Source organism: Ovis canadensis, chromosome 5 (assembly GCF_042477335.2).
Source record: "Ovis canadensis isolate MfBH-ARS-UI-01 breed Bighorn chromosome 5, ARS-UI_OviCan_v2, whole genome shotgun sequence".
Lineage (NCBI taxonomy): Eukaryota > Metazoa > Chordata > Mammalia > Artiodactyla > Bovidae > Ovis > Ovis canadensis.
In genome coordinates, this window is record NC_091249.1 from 27978599 (window position 1) to 28002283 (window position 23685).

The 23685-nt window shown below is 56.8% G+C and overlaps 2 protein-coding genes across 23 annotated transcripts in view; one reads left to right on the forward strand and one right to left on the reverse strand.

The window, feature by feature from the left end:
* The window catches only part of DNM2 (dynamin 2), an 88427-nt gene extending 68122 nt beyond the window's left edge, over positions 1–20305 (forward strand). For 8 of the 22 annotated variants that reach the window (XM_069591108.1, XM_069591102.1, XM_069591095.1 and 5 more), the window contains 7 exons: positions 3713–3826; positions 8962–9071; positions 11827–11938; positions 12610–12774; positions 16126–16358; positions 17400–17651; positions 18326–19223. In XM_069591108.1, coding sequence (XP_069447209.1) covers positions 3713–3826; positions 8962–9071; positions 11827–11938; positions 12610–12774; positions 16126–16358; positions 17400–17651; positions 18326–18395 — 1056 coding nt within the window. In that variant the 3' untranslated portion in view covers positions 18396–19223. Of the gene's footprint in view, positions 1–3712; positions 3827–8961; positions 9072–11826; positions 11939–12609; positions 12775–16125; positions 16359–17399; positions 17652–18325; positions 19224–19917 lie in introns of those variants that run through there. The other 14 variants (XM_069591113.1, XM_069591104.1, XM_069591109.1 and 11 more) reach the window with 2 other exon arrangements.
* Positions 20054–23478, reverse strand: TMED1 (transmembrane p24 trafficking protein 1). Its single transcript, XM_069591117.1, has 4 exons — positions 23158–23478; positions 22385–22482; positions 22066–22249; positions 20054–21077 (listed from the first exon to the last, which is right to left on the reverse strand). Exons 1-4 carry the CDS (start codon positions 23338–23340, stop codon positions 20859–20861), a joined length of 684 nt encoding a protein of 227 aa, XP_069447218.1. The 5' UTR covers positions 23341–23478; the 3' UTR covers positions 20054–20858.
* Positions 23479–23685: the final 207 nt, after the last annotated feature.

Sequence of the window (23685 nt, forward strand, 5' to 3'; positions counted from 1 at the left end):
AAATCCAGCTAACCTAAAAAAATAAATAAATAAATTCCCTGCCATGGCCACTGCATGCCAGACTTTGTGTGGCCCTGGGCGTGAGCTGACTCACACAGACACTAACCTGCCCACTGCCTGCCTCCAGCACCCACCCCTCCAGCCCATTCTGGACACATTTTCCTCATTTCCTGTAGGTCAGGGATGGCAAATACTCAGCTAACACCCCAGGCCTTCCTCCCATCACACCTCTGGCCAGGGAAGATGTTGTTCAAGCCCTGCTAGAGAGCTTGTTCTTGCCGCTGCCACTGCTCTGTTTGCAGACAGCACCCTGCAGAAATGTCCCCCTCCTGCACTCAAGGCAGACATTACTAATCGGTCCGGCACTCTTTCCCTCCTGCCTCTCCCCTCTAATGTGCCCCTGGCAGACATCACTAATCAATCCTGGCTTTTTTGTTTGTTTGTTTGTTTTTTGGTAAAGCATGTGACAGATACGATGAACTAGTTAAGGAATTCTTTCTTTCCCCGTGTGATAGCTTTGCACATGACACCCCTCCCATCCCCATGACAGATATGGCTAATCGGTTGGGGGACTGTCTCCTGGATGCTGCCAATCTCTTCCTGCCTCCATAGCAGATATGATGACTGATTAGGCTGTTCCTCTTGCCCCCTTCTGTTTGCTGATGGTAGACATCACTAATTGATCCTAGTATTCTTTTCCCCTGTGCCCAGAGTGCCACCCATGGATTGGTGAATAGTATTTGCCATCCCTGTTTTAGGTATCACCTCCTGTCTGTGTGTGGCCCAGCCCAGACCAGCAGTGAGCAGGCACTGCTCACATCTGAGAGCTGAGCTCTTTCCAAAGTGCCTGCCCCTTGGGCAGCTCTCCACCCTGGAGATCATGGCCTGGGTCAGTGGCCCTCACTGAGCCTTCCTTTTCCCGGCTACTCTCCCACCACACTGACCAGGCCCTATGGCTGCTCCGCTGGTGATCCCAGGGCTTTCAGGTAGCTGAGCTGACCCTTTACCAGGGTCTGGAAGGTCCAGAAAGACCCCAAAGCTTGGCATGGTTGGCATGGCCACAGGAGGAATGGATCGTCCTTGGACCCTTGGTTCCTGCTTTCCCTGTGTGTCACAATCCCCCTGCCCCCAGTCCCCTTTGAACTTGAATGATTTCCTTCCTCCAGACAGACCAGGGCCATGTTTCTCTCCACACCCACACCCTGAGAGGTTTAGTCATTCTTTTCCTGCCAGCTTCCACACCCCCAGCCATGAAGCCCAGCTCTGCCCTGTGCATGGCTGTGGCACCTGGATCTCCCAGCTACGATTCTCATCCCTGCCCAGACCTCTCACCCGGGAGGAGGTGACCTCCGCTGCCCTGCTTGCCTGCTGCCCATGCCACCCCTGGCAGCCTTTCTTTCTGCCCCCAGCATGCCTGTGCCCTGGAGCATGGGAAGCCTGCCTGCCTCTCTGTCTCCCCAGCTGACCCTAGTCCTGCTCCCCTCCTTTTTCTGAGCCCAGTCCCTTCAGCACAAATCGCTTGGATGGAAGTCCCAATCGCCCCTTCTTGCTCTAGACTCAGCACCTATGTCTGCCACCAGCAGCCTGCTCCTCCCCAGGGGGTGGGATTTTTTCTCTGAGTCCTCTTGGGCTCCTGCACAAGCAGTTCTCAGGGTGGCTCGAGGGCAGAGGGATTTGGGGGTGCGGTGCTTCTCCAGACCCTGAGGCTCAGATATGCCATTCCCAACACGGCCACAGCCCTTGCCACGTGCCCCGGCACTGGCTCTGACCTCAGCTGACCAAGGGTGGAGGCAGGCAAGCCAGGCCACAGGGCGGGAGGGGGAGAGGCCCATCTGCCCCCTTGGGGACAAGGCTGGGCCTGGGAGTGCAAGAGCTCGCCAGGTGAGAGTATCTCCTCTGGGGAACACCCAGCAAGCATGGCCTCTGCCCCCTTCTTCCCCCCACCTATCAGTCAATGGGTGAAGTTTAGAAGCACCCACTCTGTGTCTGGGCTAAGACAAGACAGACCTTACACTCCCCCTGGGGAGAGAGGGTTGTCGTGGACAGACCCCCACGCAGCTCCGGGGCTGAGCGTGGTTGTTAGATGCAGGGGTTCCTTCCTGGGTCCTATGTGGGATGGCCTTGGGCCTGGGTCTGGAGACTTGCTCTCCCACTTTGCCTGAGACTGAGGGTGTCCCCGGGACTGTTAGTGCTCAGCCTAGGGGTCTCCTGGGCAAACCAGGGCGAGTCGGTCACTGTGTTGCCAGGAAGGAAACCGAGACCTTGTTGGGGCTGACAGTCTCTGCCTGCTCCCTGGCGGCCACAAGACTCCCAGGTGCTGTCTCATCATCCTAGGGAGAGAATAGTCTACACGCTAGGCCTTAGCAAGTGCTGCCAGGTGGCTTCTCACGGGTCACAGCCTAGGCAGGGACATCTCTGTGGTGCAGGGATCCCTGGGTGCTCTGCGGCTGCCTCTGCGTTCATGGTCCCTGAGGCTCAGAGCTCGCTTCCAGGTGGCCCTGTGACAATGTGGTGGGCCTAGAGACAGGGCAGAGTAGACAGTGTGAAGGCCCTCTTGAGATCCATCCGCAGGGGAAGCATGGGAGCCTCACCCCACCCTTGAGGGCACAGTGCTCTCTCTTCCTAGCCAGCCCCAGCCACTCGCAGCCCACCTCCTGCAGCTTAGCCGTCTGTCATTGCCTCGGCCTCAGGCATCCCCACCCACCCCTGCTCATGCTTCCCACTGCCGCAGGGTCCCCAGTCCAGAGTGGTGGGGGGCTCCAGCCCACAAGTGCCTGCATGGCCCAAAGAACATGAGAATGTGCCCCCCCACACACACACCAGGCTAGCCGCCTGCCTTTAGCTGTCAGGTGAGTCCCTCACACAGGCCTGGGTTCTGCTCCCTGTTCAGATGACAGCTGCAGCCAGAGGGGAGCCCTGTCAGGGGTTCTTCCAGCCCAGGACCTGCATGTCCCAGTCAGAGAAAAGTGGAACCACATGACTTGAAGCAGAGTGTGGGGCATGATGCCTGGCAGGTCTCCTGGGCTCAGGCCCTCTGGGTGGAGGCATTCCTTCATCCTGGTGTTCTGGAAAGAGCACCTGGGGGAGGGGAGCTCTGGGGCAGGGCCTAGCTTGACCTCCTGGTCAGAACAGGACCCTGTGCCTGCTGAGTGCCTGGGTGAGCAGGGCAGTGGCGACCAGCCTCTGCCAGTTGGCCCCTGAAAGGAGAGAAAGAACCGTTCCATTGCCCAGCAGTCCCTACAGCTCTCCATCAACGGCTGCCTTCCAGGGGACGTGAGGGGCAGGGCCCAGGGGGTCCCTAGTGCCCGTGTCTCACCAAGGCAAGGCTGATTCCCTCAGTGTCACGTCTCATCCTGCACGTGACACGGCCCACCCATAAGCCTGGGATCCCCCTCCCCTAGGCCCCTTCTAGCTGGGCGTACCTCTTGCCACCTGTGCCAGTTTAATGTAACCCCATGGGCAGAGGGGCTCCCCAGGGACCCAGCTCCCCAGCAGCCCAGGGCCTGTGAGTTAGTCCATCGAGGGCCCCGCCTTGGTTTCCAGTGGGTAGCACTTGGGGCAAAGCTGAGTGGAGTTGGGTTGCCTGGCTCTGGGCTGGAGGTTTCTCTGCCATGGTGGCCTGGATTTTCTGCCTTGCTGGGGGCGGGGGCAGGCTGGGCTGGGTGGTGTCCTGGTCCCCTGCTGAGCGTGGCTGGCCCTCCATCCTCCCCAGGTGATCCGCAGGGGCTGGCTAACTATCAACAACATCAGCCTGATGAAGGGCGGCTCCAAGGAGTACTGGTTCGTGCTGACGGCCGAGTCACTGTCCTGGTACAAGGATGAGGAGGTGAGTGGCTGGCTGGGTGGGGCTGTCAATGGGTGCTCTTCACACCTCCTGCCTCCGGGTGGCGCTCTCTCGACTTACTGTGGATTCGGAAAAGGCGGCTTGAGTACCCCTGTAATTAGGATGGTATCAGCCTGGTCTGGAGGGTGTGCAAAAGGCTCTGTGCCTCCTATCCCAGCCCCTCACAACCCACTGTGGGGTCAGGCCTGATGGGGACTGGGCTCCCTGAGGAAAAAAGGGACATGGGGGAGGGGGAGCCAGCCACAGTCTCCAAACTGATCCCACCCTCCAACAGCACGGCAAGGGGGGCTCTCAGAGGGGGCACAGACTCAGGCCAGGGACTCAGATTCATGACCAGGCCCTTAGCTCCTCTGGGCCTCAGTTTTCCCATCTGTGAAGTGGGGCAGAATGGTCCTCGCATCTGTAAGGTGCTCGGTCCCATGTCTGTCTTGAGGTTATTCCACGTGGGCTCATCCTTCTCAGAAGGATGAGGGAGGCCTCTGGGAGCAGCAGCAGGATTAATAAGCACCAGGGTCACACACTGCCTGTGGGCCTATGGCCAGGGCTGTGAGTGAGTGCAGCCCCTGCCGACGCAGGCTCCGTGGCCTGGGCCCCTGTGCTTCTCTCCTGTCCCTGGAGAGGTGCAGAGGCTCTCCTTGCTGTCAGGGTGATGTTAGGTGGCCGTCGTTTGGGATCTGTGACAGAGGTCCCAGATGAAGACACTTACAGAGATGGTGTGTTTCTTCCCCACATCCCTGTGAGCTCTGCACCCCTGTACTGTGAGGCTGTCCGGGGCCCAGGCTCCACCTGCCCTGTTGCCACCTTAACACATAGCTCCTCCCTGTGGTCCCAGACGGCTGCCCCACACCCATCACCATACGGCCCTGATATCGCTCTGCTCACATGCCCGTGAATCTTGTCATACAGCTGCTGTATGTTTAGTTCACGTGGGATGGCACAGCCTCCAAGGTGCCCTTGGAGGAGAGGCTGGGCACCTCTGATCAGCCCTGGAGATGTCCCACCTGGCTCTCCTCCCTTGGGGGTTCTGGGATGACACCCCATGCCTGGGCAGCTGGTTGACCCCACCCCAGCTGTGTGTATTTCCACCCAGGCTCAGAGAGGAGGCAGGTAGAACTTGCGCTCTCTCGGGGCCCGTGGGGGAGCCCTCTCTTGTTTATGAAGCCCTTGCCCCATGCCAGGTTCACTGGCTAGGGGAGCCTGCCATGGTCCCCTGGAGAAGGCATTCTCTTCTCCCCTTCCTCCTCAGCAGCACTCACATTCCTTTCGTCAGGTAAGGAAACTGAAGCTCTGAGCAGTGACTTGCCCCTGTGTCGCAGCGTGGGGAAGGGTCCCTGAGTGGTGGGTGCAGGGTGCAGGCTCCCTGACCCTCAGCCCCTCAGCCCCACGCCTGGATGGTTCCCCACTGCCCAGACCGGAAGCAGTTCTGACAAGAGGCGGGTGTTTGAGGAAAGAACGTCATCACCCCACTCCCCTTGAGGCCCGAGACTCACTCCTGGAATGTTGCGAAGCCTTGGGAGGCCCGAGTCCCTGAGGGGACCCTGTCTAGGTGGCTGCTTCTCCACCTCTGGGGTGGGGGAGATGTGATGTCCGGGGAGCCTTCCAGGGTTGCGCTGTGGAGGGAGGGCGGGACCGGGCGGCCCTCAACGAACCTGCGTGGCCGCAGCTGCTCCTCAAGATGGCCGGGGTGAAGTGGGGGCGGCGGGCGGCGCGTGCACGTTCCTTCCCCCTTTCCGCCCCCGGAGTCTGAAACCCTGTCATCAGCTGTCAGCTGGTTTGCGCCTTTGGGCTTCGAGGGAGCCCCAGGGCAGGAGTGACCGACCTTGGGCGGTTGGAGAGGGGCATCGGGCTGAGACCCCAGCCTGGCAGTTTGCCACAGGGCACCATCACGAGCCCAGTTTTTAACTTCAGGAGGGGCCCTTCATTCCTCCTGCATCTCAGGGTTGAAAGTGGGAGCCGCAGACCCTCCCAGGGTGGCCCCAGAGCAGAGGCTAGGCTGTGTTGGGAGGAGGGTCATGCGCCCGCCAGCGGTAATGAGAACCAGCAGTCCCGTGAATGCGGCCCTGTGTGCGCCCCAGACACAAAGCGGGCGGAGGTGGGGAGGGGCGCGCGCGAAGTCCTTTCTCTGTCCGTCCCCTGCCTCTCCCCCTCCTGCAGTTGGGATCCCCAGGAAGGACCCTGAGAATCCCACCCAACCCGGAGTGGCCACTCCCGGAGTCAGGCCACCTTCGTAGAGAAGCCTCAGAGAGAGGCAAGACACCAGGGTTACTTTATTTAAAGAATAAACACGAGATGGTAGTTCCAGGAGGGTAGGCGCAGGGGACTGACTTCGCCAGAGCCCCTAGCCCCCCAGCCAGTGTCGGAGTGCCCTTGGCCTTTTCCTGGCACCTCTCCCCCAACCCCCGCCCCAGCCCTTCTTCTTTATTCCAGAATCTTCTGTCCAGATCTCCACCCCTGTGGGGAACAGGGCAATGGGCGATGACACTCACCTCCGGGTGTGCCTCACTGTGGGGGTGGCAGCGAGTTTGGAGGGGGCCCATCCCGACGTGCTGCTCGCCCGAGCCCAGCCTAACCAATGTGCAGACTACTGTACACATTCCGAGCCCCCTGAACAGGTAGTCTGAACACTGGGCTGGCAGGGCCGGCTGTCCATCCATCCCGCAGGCCCCCTGGGCAGCGGCAGGGCCACCGCGCCTCTGGCACCTCCGAGGAAGCCACCCGCCCGTGACTGTCTGCTCGTCTCTTCTGACGTGGCATGGCTGGGGCCAGCACGCATCTGGAGAAAGTTGTGGGTTTTCAGGAAATCCTACTGAGGCGGTGGGGGTGGGGGAGGCGGGGGTGGGGACTGGGAGGGAGGGTCTGGGACCAGGGCCTCTGCCAGCAGGAGAAGGTCTCTGGGGTGGGGGCGGGGTGCACACGCGCCTCTGTGTCTGTGTGCTGTGCTGTGCTGTGTGTGTGTGTGTGTGTGTGCGTGCGCGCGCGCGCGTGCCCGCAGCATCAGGAAGGCGGCCGCCCTGCTCTGGGCGGAATCACACTATAAACAATTCCAGATGTGGTGTCTTGCTCAGGGCTCGAAAGGGCTGCGTGTGACTCAGTGACTTGGCCTGGCCGGCTGACTGGAAGCTTCCTGCCTCATGATGACATGATAGGGTGGGGACAAGCAGAGCTTCTTCCACAAATTTCTGGGCCAGGAACTCAGACCCCCAACCCCTTGTGAAGCCCCCAGAACTCTTCCCTGAGAGTTCAGGGGGCCTGCCCACACCCACTTTGGCGTGAATGGGGGGTGCTCTCCTCCTTGGCTGCCGGGCTTCTCTTCCTGCCTCTCGCTGTGGCTTGGCCTGGAGGAGCAATGCCCTGCTTCCTTCTTGCATGGAACCCTGTGGTCTGACTGACCCTGGAGCACAGAGTGACAGACAGACAGAGAGACAGATGAAAACCCCAGGTGCCTTGTAAGCACTGACTGCAAGGTGGGCATGTGCTCAGAGTTTTCAGTGTCCGTCCTCACCCTGGACCAGGAGGCCAAGGCTCCTGTCCACCTTTTTGATTTTTGTTATTTGTTACTAATTTTTTTTTACCGTGCCACAGGGCATGTGGGATTTTAGTTACCTGACCAGGGATCGAACCCATGCTCCCTGCATAGGAAGCATGGAGTCTTAACCCCTGGACTGCCAGAGAAGCCCTTCCTACCCACCTTTGACAGCTGAAGAAACTGAGGCAGAGGAGGGACAATAAGTGGGGCGGGGCCTGGCCCTTCTGATCTCCTAACACCCCAGTCAGGACTGAGCCCCTGCACCAAGCCTGCCCCTTCAGTAGTCCTGAAACTCCAGGCAGCCCTCCACCCACTGGGGAGCCCCCAGCTCCCTTTCCCATCACCACTGAGGCCGCTTTTGAATTCGGAAGCAGCCGTCTTTGTGGGGCTTTGTTCTGATACCTTCCAGAGGTCAGGGGTAGGATGGCTGTGGTGTGAGGGAACTGGTCTCTATTCTCCAAAGGTATCCAAGAGGTCAAAGGCCAGGAGGGCAGTGGGGAGACCCTGGCTTCTGAAGTCCCATGTGGCCCACTCCACTGCTCTGTGCCCTTGGGTGACCAGCAGCCCTCTCTGATCATGCTGCTTCCCAGGCAGGGATGTGTGAGGGTTCCAAGGGCTGCTGGACACAGCATGTCTCCTCAGCCCCTGAGAGCTGTTGGGAGTTGTGGAGACCCCGACAATGTGCTTTGGTTTTCTGATGTAGAAAACCCAGTTAATATGCTGCCACCTCCACCCCCGAATGAAGACTAATGATGCATTTGCAGGGGCATACAGTAGGTGCTTAGCTGGCATCACTGGGGCTCCAGAGTGTGACTCCCAACTCAGACTCACCAGGCCCAGAACCTTGGCCAGGAGATGCGCCCTTTCTGAGCTGTTTGCTCAGTAGCCAGCAGGACCACCGTGCCTGGCACTCAGTGGGCATTTTCTGAACAAGGCCAGCCAGGCTTTGGAACTCAGGCCTCAGCTCAAGGGCACCTCCCTTTCCAGCTTTGCCCAACCCCTACCCCCACTGCCTGCCCTTCTATGCCTCAGTCTGTCTCTCTTGAAAATGGGATCATAGTGGTAACTCACTCGCAGGCTTGTTGTGAAATTGTAGAGGACTTAACAGTTACGTTCACTTAGTGGTTGGGATCCAGGTATAGTCACAGCTGGCCGGTTTTGAGTATCCCCTGTGTGTCAGCAGTGAACCAGACAGGAGTCCCCACCCTGGATTCAGTGGTCCCAGTGACCCAGATCGATAAGCAAGATGTGTGGTATGCTGTGTCATGTGAGGACAAGCACCAGGGCGAAAAGTAGAGGGCGAGTTTGGGGTGGGGTTGGAGCAGGCCTTGCCCTCTGCACAAAGGTGTCAAGAGGGAACCGTGTGGACGTTGAGGGTGGAGGGCAGCATTCCACGTGCAAAGGCCCTGGGGTAGAGGCCCACTTGAGATGTTGAGAGTCAGAGGCCAGCGTGGCTGGGTCAGGTGAGCGAGGGGGAGATGGGGCAGGTAAGTTCATCTGGGGAGAGCGAGCCACATGGGAGGCGTTGGATGTTGGCCATGGTCCTTGTGGTAGAGTCCACCAAAGCTGACCCCTCCCCTTCCTCCACCAGGAGAAAGAGAAGAAGTACATGCTGCCTCTGGACAACCTCAAAATCCGTGACGTGGAGAAGGGCTTCATGTCCAACAAGCACGTCTTCGCCATCTTCAACACAGAGCAGAGGTGAGCCCACCCAGGACCCAGGTCCCGGGGAGACCAGTGGCCGCATTCGGTCATTCTGCAGCATCCGCAGAACGCTTACTGTGAACAGTCCCTACCTAGGGTCTCAGTGGCCCAGAAAGGGAGTCAGTCAAGAAACAGAAACGTGCTTCTGTGGGGCGGTCAGGGAAGGCCCTTCTGGGGAGAGGTGAGAAAGAAATGAGCAGAGCCCGGGCGGATTCTAGGCAGACAAGGGACTGGACCTGGGGCTGGTACTCGCCGGCGCCCCCTAGTGGCCATGAGCGGAACAGGCTGAGGAGGCGGGGGTGAGGGTGGGAGGCCAGGGAGGAGACACCCGCCCTGGCCCAGGTGGGCAGTGGTGGGGCTGGACCTGAGGGGCTGAGGACGCAGGGGAGAAAGGGATGGATTCCAGCAGCGGGACCAGACTCCTGGCGGCTGTGGATATGAGAACAAAAGGACTGCCCGGGGACGGAGCTACCGTTGGCTGACATGGCGCAGGCAGAGGCAGAAAAGGCTTGGGGCCAGTCAGAGGCTGGGTTTGTGCGATGCTGAGGGAGAGGGGCCTGTGAGATTCCAGGCGGAGTGTGAGGGAGGCAGCTGGGAAGGTACAAGAGACTCATGTTCAGGACTGCCCTCTGGGTAGGAATATGAACTAGGGATTCATTGCTCTGTGGTGGTGTTTCAGGTCTGGAGGGGGCAAGATCCCAGGGCCAGTGTAGCAGAGACGAGAACAGCCCAGGAGACTCTCAGTAAAGCCATCCCCAGGGATGTTGGTGGGAGTCTTTAGCCAAAGCCAAGGCACTTCTCTCAGCTTGGGAAAAGACCCAGTTGGCAGGGGGTCTGAGAGCAGGAGGAACGGCTGAGTGTGGACCCAGGAGGGCCCCTGCTCAGGTTCACAGGGACCCCATCACGCAGGGACCCCCTCACGCCGGGGTTCAGCCAGAGCCTGGTTGTCCTTCATGACTGGCCAGCAGGCACTGGCTTTGTCTCTGCTGGCCCTGGACTACCTTGCCCACTGCCCATTCACACCCACTAGTTCCAGCTGAGCCACTGGCTTGTGCAAAAACAGCTTTATCCTGCCCCTTTCTGGGCTGGCCTAAAGCTCTGAGATCTTCTTTGACCATCAGCTGCCTCCAAAGTCTTTTATAGCCCTTTTAGGGCTATAGGCATATTCCTCCCACTCCCCACCTCCCATGCCTAAGAAGCCCTAGGGTATCTGGGAGAAACTGGGCTCTGCAGCGGGACAGGTCTGCTGGGAAGCTGTTCCTGGCTGCAAGATGCCGGGCAGGCAACACACTTCCCTGATCCTGTGATCTTCCATGCAGTAGGGTGAAGACATTGCCTAATGTATTATTGAGGGGTGAGTTCAGGAAACAAAGAATGATAGTAGCAGAAACAAGATAGAAGTTTGGTGTTTTTTTAATATAAATCAAGTTCAGACTTTACCATCAAGGGCAGGTTGGACAAGCCCACAGGCATCCAGACCCAGGCCCTCCTTCTTATTTCTCAGCTTTCCTCCTCTCTGTCCAAGATGGCTGCCCAGTCTCCAGCCATCATGATGATGTTCCAGGCAGCAGGAAGGAGGAGGAGGAGCAACAAAGAAATGCCCTGGAAGTCTCAGGGCAGCCACCCACTGACTGCTGGTTGGCCTGAGGACTGCCGTGAGGCCGTGTGGCCTAATCTCAAACCCAAACCTCACTGGAAGACTTTGGGACAGTTTGGCCGTCTCAGCCACACCTGCCTTGCGGGACAGGGTGACATGCATGTAGCATGGATCCTGGCCCCTGTATAGAGAGAACACTCCTTAAATGCTGGCTAGTGCCCGTCTGTTTTCCCTCATCTCCCAGCCTTGTGGCTCTGCACCTTCTGCTCACAGACCCACATGTGCCCAGCAAGTCACAAGCCTTCACTGGGAGTCCTGCCCCGGCCAGCTCTACCTCCCGTCTAAGATTCTGGGCACGTGCTGGGCCTTCTGTGTGCAGTGCAGTAGCCACTGCCTACATGTGACTATTTAAATATAAATCAGTGGAAAAAAGTCTTAAGATCACCTTCTTGGTCACCCTGGCCCATTTCTTGTGCTCAGAAAGAAACTACCTGTGACTCACGGCTACTGTGTCGGGCAGCACAGGCAGAAAATGTTCCCGCTATCACAGAACATTCTTTTGGACAATGCTATAGTCTTTCTACCAGGGTTTCCCTGGTGGCTCAGAAGGTAAATCCGCCTGCAATGCAGGAGACCCAGGTTCAGTCCCTGTGTTGGGAAGATCCCCTGGAGAAGGGAATGGCAACCCACTTCAGTATTCTTGCCCAGAGAATTCCATGGACACGACTGAGCAGCTGACACACGCACGGAGTCACCTCTCTAGAAACACTTTGATGGGAGCTCCCCAGCTGGCGGAGAGTGTCATGGGCCACTGCCCACTTCTAGTCACTGCCCCTCCAGGAGAGCATCAGGAGCGGAGTAGCTGAGCTCACAAACAGAACACCAGGGATGCTGCTAGATGCAGGTTCTCATGGAGCACACACCCTGCTCTCATCACAGTTTTGGGTGTCGCAGGCATGAACTCATGAAGCCTCCATCAGGCCAACGTGGTGTAGAGGCCACTGCCATCCTGGGGCCTCTGGTCATGAGCGCCCGGGGCAGGGGTGAATCCCTGTCAGTCAGGCCAACCTCAGAGCCTACACGCCAGCTCCTTGTACCCGCTGGGCCCCGGGCAGGGTTAGCCACGGGCCTTTCCCTCCCTCCCTCGCCCCGCAGGAATGTCTACAAGGACCTGCGGCAGATCGAGCTGGCCTGTGACTCCCAGGAGGACGTGGACAGCTGGAAGGCCTCATTCCTCCGAGCCGGGGTCTACCCGGAGAAGGACCAGGTAAGAGCACCCTGAGCTGACCCCTCCCTCCCAAGAGAAGAAGGGGAGCCAGCATCTCATGGGCTGGGTCGTTTTAGGCTGTTTGCCAGAACTCTCTGAAGGCATGTAGCCCATACCCCCTTGCTCTCTGTTTTTTCAATTTTTATTTATTTATTTGGCTGTGCCGAGTCTTAGCTGCAGCACATGGAATCTAGTTCCCTGACCAGGGAGTGAATCCAAACCCCCTGTATCAGGAGCATAGACTCTTAGCCCCTGGACCACCAGGGAAGACATCCCATGCTCTCTTGAACAAACAAAGCAGACAGGGGATTGGGGGGTGTGGTCCTGTCATCAGCACCTAGAAGACTGTCCAACTGAAGTCAAGGACAAGGATACACATGGGCCGGGATCCTGTCTGCTTTATTCTCTCTCCTCTTCCTGTCCCCAAATTAATGTGTTGTCCCATTCCCCAGCTGAGTGTCTCTAGCCCACCTTGGGCCGCAGTCACCCCAGGTCCAAGCAGCTCAGGCCGGGGCCGGCAGGGCCGCACGGTGCCAATGCAGCCATCAGGGGCCAGCCCCAAGGAGTCAGTTGCGGTGGGAGAGGGCAAGCAATTCCCAGAGGAGCGGGCGCTCCCCAGGCTCGCCTCAGACCATGATTACTACCTTACCACTTTTCCTCCTTGCTTGCAGGCAGAAAACGAGGATGGAGCCCAGGAGAACACCTTCTCCATGGACCCGCAGTTGGAGCGGCAGGTAGAGACCATTCGCAACCTGGTGGACTCGTACGTGGCCATAATCAACAAGTCCATCCGTGACCTCATGCCAAAGACCATCATGCACCTCATGATCAACAATGTGAGTGCCCGCTCCTCCGGGGCCCACCCCACCCTGCAGCCAGATGTGGCCTGAGCACACTCTACCAAATTAAAAACTCAGGGACTTCCCTGGCAGTCCAGTGATCAGGACTCTGTGCTTCCGCTGCAGTGGCACAGGTTCAGTTCCCACTTGGGGGACCAGGATCTCACGTGCTTCATGACCAAAATAAAGGAAAAGATAAAAATTAAGTCTCACCACCTGATTCAAACATCACAGTCAGGACCCCCTAGCCTATCTTGGGAAATGGGAAGGTACAGGCCACCTGTACCCCGCTCAGTGGGGTCATTGAAGCTACCACCACACGTGTGCACTTTCTCTGAAGTTTTTTAGCTTTATAGTAACCCTAGGAGAAGGGACTGCTGTCATCCCCATTTTAGAGACAGGAAAACAGAGGCCCAGAGAGGTTAAAAAACCTGTTCCAAGTCACTCAGAAGAGTGAGAGGTAGGATTCATTCAAGCCCCGGATAAGTCTGTCCCCGCCGTGGCCTCTAATGGCCTGTGCCCCGCCTGCCTTCACCCTGCTACCCGAGGGCTCCCGAGCCTCTCAGGGCATCTGGCATCTCTTGAGTGAAATATGGCTACGCCAGTGTCTCCTGCTGCAGGCTGCTGGGACGGCTCAGGCCCTGGGCTCAGCACTGGGCACTTAGCTGTGTGTGTAGCCCAGGTTCAGTTTGTCTTGTGACTATGAGAGCTCGTAGTAGGACAGCGCCTAAAGCAAAAATCTCGTGTCCCTTCTCTTTCACTCTGTTCTTCCCAGTCTCCTCCTCATGGGTGTCCTGGTACATTCTCGCGTGTGGATGGGATTGGCAATATATAGGCTGCTGCAGCTGTGCAATTTTAAATGCATGTATGCTTTGATCCAGCAGTTCCACTTGTAGGAATGTCTCCCCACAGAGACATTTGCCAGCATGCAGATTGAGCACACGCGTGGTTATTCTCTTCAGCATGTTTTATAGTGGCCAAGAAATAGAAATCTCTATCCATTTCTTAGAATTTGTTAAGTAAATGTCCATTTTATTGCAAAAAATACCCCAAAATAAAAGGATGAAAACTTTCTCCAGGTCTGTACTAACTTTATTAAAGTGGAAAAGGTATAGAGCATAACAGAATGATCAAGAAGGCTCTATTTGTGTAAAAACAGACAAGAAATCTTCTCTCTATATAATAGGCCTAGGAATCTGGAAGTTTGTACAGGAACCTAGTGACCCTGGAAGGGGAACTCAGGGGGCCTGAAGAGACCAAAGTGGACAAAGGAGACTTTTCACTGTATTTTTAAGTGATACTTTTTTTCCTTTACTAGTTTTTCAAAATTTAAATGCTTGAATAGCTAATGCATTTACATGGTTTGCAAATGCAAAACTATCCAGCACTGTCAACTTTGCATGAGCTTGGAAAGTTCATTTGAGAAAATCCATCTATATATTTTTTTTTTTTCAGGTTCTTTCCCATTACAGTTTATTATAGGATATTGAATATAGTTTCCTATGGTATATACAGTAGAGCATTGTTGTTTATCTATTTTATATGTAGTGGTTTGTATTGGCTAATCCCAAACTCCTAATTTACCCACCACCTCAACCACCAATGTCTGTTTGGTAACCATAAGCCTGTTTCTGTTTTGTAAATGAGTCCATTTATATCATATTTTAGATTCCACATATAAGTGTCTTCAGTTCAGTTCAGTCACTCAGTCGTGTCCGACTCTTTGCGACCCCATGAATCGCAGCATGCCAGGCCTCCCTGTCCATCACCAGCTCCTGGAGTTCACTCAGACTCCCGTGCATCGAGTCAGTGATGCCATCCAGCCATCTCATCCTCTGTCGTCCTCTTCTCCCCCTGCCCCCAATCCCTCCCAGCATCAGAGTCTTTTCCAATGAGTCAACTCTTCGCATGAGGTGGCCAAAGTACTGGAGTTTCAGCTTTAGCATCATTCCTTCCAAAGAAATCCCAGGGCTGATCTCCTTCAGAATGGACTGGTTGGATCTCCTTGCAGTTCAAGGGACTCTCAAGAGTCTTCTCCAACACCACAGTTCAAAAGCATCAATTCTTCGGCGCTCAGCCTTCTTCACAGTCCAACTCTCACATCCATACATGACCACAGGAAAAACCATAGCCTTGACTAACGGATCTTAGTTGGCAAAGTAATGTCTCTGCTTTTGAATATGCTGTCTAGGTTGGTCATAACTTTTCTTCCAAGCTTAATATGATGATATCTGGGTCCATCCATGTTGCTGCAGATGGCATTGTATCATTCTTTTTTTATCACTGAGTAATATTCTACTGTGTGTGTGTGTACCACATCATTATTCATTCATCTGTTGATGGACATTTAGGTTGCTTCCATGTCTTAGCTATTGTACATAGTGCTTCAGTGGACATTGAGGGTGCATGTATCTTTTTGAATTATAGTTTTCTCTGGATATATGCCCAGGAGTGGGATTGCTGGATCATATGGTAGTTCTGTTTTTAGTTTTTAAAAGAACCTCCATAGTGTTTTCCATAGTGGCTGCACCAATTTATATTTCTACCAACAATATAGGAGGATTTGTTTTTTACAAACCCTCTCCAGCATTTATTATTTGTACATCTCTTGATGGTGGCCATTCTGAGTGGTGTGAGGTGTACTTCATTGAAATTTTGATTTGCAGTTCTCTAATAATTAGTGATGGACATCTATTCTTAACCAGACAATTGTAGAAGGGGACTTTGGTTACAAGATCTCATATAGCCATTGAATAGATTTTTCTGCCTCAAAGCCACTCTTGCCCTTAATGGGGAAGCTCTGAAAGCATCCCCTCCAAAATCAACAAGTTGGCCATTTCCGCTTTTATTTAACTTTCTTGTAGAGTTACTAGCCCATGCATTTAGACAAGAAAAATAATTTAAAGGTATGAATGTTGAAAACAAATGGGAAAAATTGTCCTGATGTAAACATGAACTTGTGTACCTAGAAACTCCAAGAAAAGTAACTGGAAAACTACTACATCTTGTAGGAGGATTCAGGAAGGAACAAAGTATTAAGTTAATGAACAGAAACTAGCAGTGTTTAAACAAAAGTCAGTTTCAAGATATAATGGGAGAAAAGATAGCTACTAAAGATTCTAGGAATACGTTCCACAGGAGTCTCATGATTGAAAGAATACTGGCAAGCACCCTGAGAGACCCAGGAGACCACTATAGAAAGCTCACCTCCTTGTAAATATTGCCCACGTTCCCTAGTAAAGTTAAAGACTTTAAAGAAGAGCATGGTGAACCAAGCCCATCACAGCAGCTGGCTGAGTCCTTGGCTGGTGTGGTGGGAACCTCTGACCTCTCCAACCCTTGCCCCAGACAAAGGCCTTCATCCACCATGAGCTGCTGGCCTACCTGTACTCGTCGGCGGACCAGAGCAGCCTCATGGAAGAGTCAGCTGACCAGGCCCAGCGGCGGGACGACATGCTGCGCATGTACCACGCGCTCAAGGAGGCGCTCAACATCATTGGGGACATCAGCACCAGCACTGTGTCCACTCCTGTGCCCCCACCTGTTGATGACACCTGGATCCAGAACACCAGCAGCCACAGGTCCGTGAGGCTGGAGTGCCCACAGGCTGAAGAGGGTACTGCCTGTGGGCTTCCAGCTCTACCCACCCCCACCCCCATGTGTCCATTAGGGCACAACCATGGGTAGCCAGGGTGCAGGGGCCCTGACCACAGATGGTATAGCACCCAGGGCTGGCTGTAGTATAGGACTGCCACCCCTGCCTAGCTAGGCCTGAAGGGACAGGGAGAGAGAAGGGTTAATGACCTGCCTGTCTCCTGATGCCTTCTGTTGGTTAAGGCCAAACAGAACCAGAGAGGGCATGGGGCCTGGGCAACCCTGGCCATACAGGTAAGCCTCCTAAAGCACAGAGGAAGCTGAGAACAGCTGGTGGGAGAGGACCTAGAGGGACACGTGGAGGGCGTAACCGGCATCCCCCGCCCTGACCACCTAGAGCTGAGGTGCAGTGAGGCCCTGACATGGGCATGTCAGAGCATTGGGCAGGGACACCTGACCAGTAACAGGGCAGGTGGTGGGAGGAGAAAGGGTGGCCCAGAGAAGTCTCAGAAGGTGCCGGTTTTTCCAAGCCCTCAGGGAGCCTTGAGGTTCCTTGGAGAGCTGACCCAGCCTCCAGCCTGAGATGCAGCACCCAGAGGGGAGCCTGTGGGGCGCGTGGGACAGGGCCCCATGGACCTTACAACCTCTGGAGGCATGCTGGGCTCTGGAAGGATTTTTGGCTTCAAAGGGTGGATTTGGGTCAGTGGGGAGGCTGGAGTGGGGCCAGTGAGAGGGAGATGCAGGAAGGAGTGAGACCAGAGGGAAGCAGGAACCCTAGTTGACTGAGGACAGGTGCTGGGCCCTGGCTCAGGTCCTGGGGGTGTACGGAGGGGCCCAGGGCATCTGTGCTGACCTGCCCAGGACCAGCGACTCACTGCATCTGGCTGGGTGGTAGCTGGTGCCAGCCTGTGTTACAGAGGAGGCCACCCTCTGGCCAGTGCCCTGGCCCCCCCTTGGGCTTCTGTGCCCACACCCATGTGGCCGGTGCGCCTGCCCACCAGCTTCACCTCACACCTCTCTCTCCACAGCCCCACTCCGCAGCGCCGGCCTGTATCCAGTGTGCACCCCCCAGGCCGGCCCCCAGCAGTGAGGGGTCCCACCCCTGGGCCACCCCTGATTCCTGTGCCGGTGGGGCCAGCTACCTTCTCAGCACCCCCAATCCCATCCCGGCCCGGCCCCCACCCTGGTGTGTTTGCCAACAACGACCCCTTCTCAGCCCCACCTCAGATCCCATCTCGGCCAGCTCGGATTCCACCCGGCATTCCCCCTGGAGTGCCCAGGTAAGGCTAGACCCCCTTGCCACCCGCCACCTAGAGACACCCGCCTGTGCTCTGCAGGGAGCAAAGGAGTCACCAGCATCCTTATGGGGCTCATGGGGAAACTGAGGCCCCAAGAGGCCTAATTCACAGAGCAGTGGAGTCCATGCTACTCCCAAGCTCCCACGCCCATCCCCTACATGAGCAAGTGGGCCCCCTTGTAGCTCGGGGCCCCTCCCATGGGACCCCTTCTTCTGGTTTTGACCAGTTCCTTTCTGAGGACACGCACATGAGGCGCTGCCCATCCCCTGCCCTCCCTTGCTCCTCCCTGGGTGCCAGGCCTCTTTCTTCCCCTTTTCTCCCATGAGCAACCTGTGGTCCAAAGTGGGCGCAGGTGCTGATGCCCTGGTTGATTCATTCCTTCCCAGCACCAAAGCAGCCATCGTGTAGCACCCAGGTGGGTGCTGGCCTATGTGTACTCGAGGTCAGGGCTTCCCACCACCCCAGCTAAGAACTCAGCCAGCTGTTGTGATGGGCTTGGAAGAGCATTCACCATGCTTTTCTTTAAAGTCTATAACTTTACCTCGGAACATGGGCAATATTTACAAGGGGTGGGGGAGGTGGGGCCTGGGTCCTCGGCCTTGCCCGGCTTCCAGCCTCACTGCCCTCTCCCCTTCCTGTGTTTATTCTCTTTGCAGCAGAAGACCCCCTGCTGCACCCAGCCGGCCCACCATTATCCGCCCAGCCGAGCCATCTCTGCTCGACTAGGCTGCAGGGGTTGTGGGTCATGTTCTTGGGAGTCCTCGAGCAGGACCCTCGGTGCAGGAGCTTCGGTGGTCTAAGCCCACCTGCCGCCCCTGGCCCTCCCGTCCCCAGGCGGGACCAGGCTCCCTGCGGGCAGCCCCTGGCTCTTCCCTCACCCTGGCCCCCATCCCTGGCTGGACACAGCACTGAAAGGAGGGTCCCTGGAGCCCCAGAATGAGGGGTGCTGGGGTGTTGCACTTTGGGAAATGGGGTCTCAGGTACCAGAGGAGACAGCTGCATCCTGAGTGCCATCTTAAACGAGGGAGCCAGGCTGGTGTGGGGGGCAGGGTTCACCCGGGGGTTCTCTGGCCAGGAAAGCCTAAGTGGACCAGGCCTAAGAAACGGCACCAAGGTGTCCATACCCACTAGGCCTCACTCTGCTTCTCAGCAGCTGGGGCTCCCACTGGCAAGCCAGGCCCTGCGGGTCCAGCACTGCCTGCCCGCCTGCCCGAGTTGTACATATTCCTTCCTTGGCCGCATTAACCGCACGGCTCAGCCTCAGCTGCCGGAGGTGCCTTCGCCAGGTCCGGAACACTCGGCCCCGGCCAACCTCTCTCCTCCCTGGGCAAGCCCCTTCTCTTCCTAGGTCCCCAGGGCAGCCGGGGTTCAGGGCTGAATGGGATGGGGAAGCTTGGGGGGGCCTCTGGGTCCCCACCTGGGCCTCCCCCACGGGTCAGGCTCCGGGCGGCCTCTCCGTGAGCAAAGCTTCTCGCTCGCTCGGTTTGACCACTGTAAGTGCCTGCACTCTGTACCCTATTAATAAACTACAATAAAGGGAAGACGCTTCTGGTGGCTCGTGTGTGGGCCTTTTGTGTTGCCATTCAGGCTGGCGGGGGGGGGGTGGCCTTGCCCCTGCCCCTCCCACCATGGGCCCCCCATACCTTACTCACAGGGTCTCTCCTCTCGGGTGGGAGGGTTCACTTCTACTAGAGGGGAGAGCTCTTACTTTCCTAAACACCTCAGGAGCAGAAGCAAATATTCCCCCTCCCCCCATCCCCTCATGCTTCCCCGGTGGCACTGGTGGTAAAGAACCTGCCTGCTAACGCCAGAGACGTGAGAGAGGCTGGTTCAATCCCTGGGTCAGGAAGCTCCTCTGGAGGAGGGTATGGCAACCCACTCCAGTATTGCCTGGCGAATCCCATGGACAGAGGAGCCTGGCAGGCTACAGTCCATAGGGTTGCAAAGAGTCAGGCATGACTGGTGACTTAGCCTGCACACACACCCCCTATCCCCACACACAGACGCTTGGCTGGAGCCCATGACACAGCACTGATAACAGGCCAGGATGGGGACCTGGGACAGGTGTGCGAGTTACTGAAGGGAGAGGGTATCCTGGCCGCCCACCTTACACTGTGCAGCAGTCAGGCTCCTCCTCACCCCCACAGTCCTGAGGGCTTCCCCCTTTACCCTCTTGGGGGCACAGGCCTTCCAGCTCAGCCCGGGTCACAGTTAAACTTTGCTTTCTGATTTTTTCTCTTGTGCCCAGGCGACCACCTCCATCGGCTCCTGCCCGGCCTTTCTTCTGAGCTTCGTGGGAGACCCCTCCCGCCCGTCTGGCTGCCCTCTTAGGGGCAGGACTGTCCTGGCTGGTGTCCCTGAGCCCCAATCACCAGGCACTGTGATTTTTTTTCTGACCATAATTTATTGATTCTGGTGCCCAGACCACCCTTCGTTCCAGGAGGCTCCTGTGCAGGCTTGAGCTGGGCCATCCCTTGGCCCCGTCTGGGGCCCCTGCACGAAGAGCAGGAGGGCCGGGTGGTCTTGCAGACTCCGCTCCCCGAGTTCTGTAACCAGACCTCACACCCAGCCCACTCCCCGCTGGGCCGAGGGGCCAGGCCCCTTCCTGTCAATAAAAGTGACTGTTCTGGCAAGAACACTGCAGCCACGTCTTGTTCCCCCTGGCCCCTGGCACAGCAGGCCACCCCCAGTAGCAGCACAGGCCTTGGGTGGAGCCACAAGGAGAAGGCAGGCAGGCAGAGGATCCCGCAGCAGTCAGCCCCCTCCTATTGGGACCTAACTTGGAGGGCCAGCGGGAAGACAACGGGGAGTTTGCTTCCTGGGCCCGGTCCAGCACTGCACAGGGCTGGTGCCGACTGGAAGACTGGCTAAGGCACGTTACAGTAGGGGACAGAGGCAGGGCCAGAAAACCCCAGGGTTGCCTTCGAACCTTGCAGTGCCCCCCATGCACCATTTCTAGGAAAACAGGTGCAGCCACTGAGCCATTCCTCCTGGAGGGACCCACACCTGCAAGCCAGCCAGTGCTCCCCACCTAGGCCCGAAAGGGTGGAGACACAGTGGGTGCCCCACCTCAGGGCTGGAACTACACAGCCTCCCCTTGTGTAGGAAACTGAGCTGGGGAAGGGATGCCCCTGTCTCACATGCATGCGCCCTGCTGCCCCTCCTCTCCCGTTCTTCCACAGCAACAGGCTACGTAGGCACAGGCCGCTTGTCCTGAAAGAAGCGCTTGAGCGTGCAGACTTGCAGCACGGCCACAAGCAGCAGCACGGCCACGTTCACGGCCGACCAGAAGTTGACCCGCTCCAGGTTGCCTTCTTGCAGGTTGCGGTCACGTGCCTCAAAGGCTCGCAGCAGAGTCAGCACTTGGATGCTGCGCTCCAGCCGGGTCCTCATGGTCTCGATGGACTCCTGTGGCAGAGAGGGAAAAGGCAAGGCTTTGTCCTTGGATGGGATTGAGAGTTCGTTTGTTGGAAAGAGGGGGAGAGAGCTGAGAGCACAGATTCAGTGGCCAGGCTGCCTGAGTCTCAAGCCCTCTGCCCTTCACTGGCTGTGTGACCATGAGCAAGTAAACAACCTCTCTGGACCTCAGTTTCCTCCTCCGAATTAAACCTCAGGGTTGTAAGGAATGAATGCCCAATTAGGCATAAACAGCATACTAACTAGTAATCAATAAAAAGCAGTAGGTGAAGCCAGATTGCTTGGGCTTAAATATTGGCTCTGTTGCTGGCTGTGTGGCCTTAGGAGAATTACTTAGCCATCCTGTTCATCAGTTTCCTCAACTGTAAAATGGGGGATAATTAGAGCACACTCCCTGTATATAGGGGGCTTCCCTGGTGGCTCAGACTGTAAAGAATGCCTGCAATGTGGGAGAACTGGGTTCGATCCCTGGTGTGGAAGATCCCCTGGAGAAGGGAATGGCTATCTAATCCAGTATTTTTCCCTACATATACAGTGGTTATGGGGACTTCATGAGTTATTTAAGCCCTTAGAACAAGGTTTATACCTAGAAATGTCCTACGGTTATTAGGTTGGGGGTACCAGTATGTAGGGGGCTTCCCAGGTGGGGCTAGTGGTAAAGAACCTGCCTGCCAGTGCAGAAGACGTAAGAGAAGTGGGTTTGATCCCTGGGTCGGGAAGATCCCCTGGAGGAGGGCACAGCAACCCACTCCAGTATTCAGTATTCTTTCCTGGAGAATCCCATGGACAGAGGAGCCTGGTGGGATACGGTCCACGGGGTCACAAAGAGTTGGATATGATAGGACTGAAGCAATTTAGCATGCAGGCACCAATACGTAGGGAAGGTGAGGTCAGGCCCAGGCAGACCCCAGCCAGGGTGAGAGGGCGGGGAGCAGTGCCAGAGGTCTGGAAGGAGTGGCCCTAGCTCTCCTGGGCACACCTTGATGTCCTCCATCTTGACATCCAGAATCTCCTCAGGCTCCACAGCCTCTGCCCAGCCCTCGACCTCCTCCTCATCCAGCAGGCTGTCAAAGATGAGTTCAAAGAACACAAGCTTCTCCGAGATGGTGCTGAAGGAGTTGTCAAAGCACAGCTTGTAGTCCCCGGCCTCCGTAGGCTCCACCCTGGGCATACAGACACACATGACCCTGAGTGGCCGACCAGCTGGACTTTTCGAGGCAGGCAGGGTGGTAACCCGAGGCCGCCGGCGAGGGGCAGGGCTGTAACTGAACCCGGACAGCCAGCGGGACTTAACTCACGTGTGCACACCGTCTGCCTTGCGGGACTCGCTGACCAGCAGCACTCCCTGAGGGCTCTCCAGACTGAAATCCACGTCCAGCCCAGCACCTCCGATCACCTGGGGGGGCAGGTAAGAGCAGGATAGAGGGCTAGGGCTAAGCCAAAGGCACCTGCCAGAGAACGTCAGGGCTGGACCGACCCGCATAGACCCGTACGGACCACCACCCGGAGGTCTACCTGAGTTCTGACACCTACACCTTCAAGCCAGTCTTGCCCCACTCCTGTCCCTCTGTCCCGCCCCTTGCCTTGGCTCCGCCCCCACTGAGATGATGCTTTTCGTATGGCCACGCCCCCCATGGAGATCACGTCCCGACTTGGCCAAACCCCAAATGAGACGACGGAGCCCTGCCTTCTTTCCTTAGCCCAACCTCCGAGAAATTATCAGGTTGACCACACCTTTTTTTGTACAGCATCCTGGTCTTCCCGCCCAACTTCCTCAATCGACCCAATCCTTTTGACCACGCCCACTCGCGACGGTCCGGCCTTCTGACGGGCTCCCTCTTTCTCCCGATGACCCCGCCTCCCCGCTGCCCAACTCTAGCCCAGCCTTCTATTCCCACCCCTTCCGCTCCCACGCGCTGTCCCCGCCCCTCCGCCTCGCTCTCCCTGGCTCCGCCCTCGTGCTCCTGAGCTAGGGCTCCTCCTCTTCTATTCAGTGCATGCAGAGCGTGCTCTGGTTTGGCCACGCCCCGTCTCCGTGCCTCCGCTCGCTCCCCAACACGGGACCCTGTACCTGGTACTCAGTCTCAAGGCTTGCGTTGGCCGGCGCGGACTGATAGAAACACTGCTTCCGCCCCGCAGGCAGCAGGAACGTGAACTCGCCGTCCTGGATCGGCGGGGGCCCTGCCCCTCCCACGCCCACTGGCGGCAGTAGTAGCCAAAGGGCCAAGCCTAAGGCCGCGCCGGCCGCCATCATCCGGGTCACTCTCTCGTCTGCTAACCGGTTGCGGTTCCTTTAAGGAATAGCTCTGTCCCCTATGCTATTCGGCTGAGTTCATTGGCAGCCGCTTCTGTCCGTTATCCGAAGCCCGCGGAACCAGGAGTGAAGGACCCCCGAGAGCCTAGCTGTCCGAATGAATGCCTGATGCGCCTGAAAATACTCTATCTTATACAGATTTTTCTTTGTAAAGCCTCCTTTCTAGCCTCAAACACTGTTGGGAAAATTACAAAAATAAGACCACGATGGTACATTCGCCTCAGGCAAAAGTTAAGACAACTATGGTGGCGGCAGCTAGGTCCTGCGGTTTTCCCAAAGTACCCC

Excerpts from the sequence above, each read along its gene's own strand:
- TMED1 (XM_069591117.1), bottom strand. The coding sequence starts at position 23,340 with ATGATGGCGGCCGGCGCGGCCTTAGGCTTGGCCCTTTGGCTACTACTG. Across the intron at positions 22,483-23,157 it reads GCCTTGAGACTGAGTACCAG|GTGATCGGAGGTGCTGGGCT; the intron begins GTACAGGGTCCC and ends CTGCCCCCCCAG. Across the intron at positions 21,078-22,065 it reads TCAAGATGGAGGACATCAAG|GAGTCCATCGAGACCATGAG; the intron begins GTGTGCCCAGGA and ends TCTCTGCCACAG.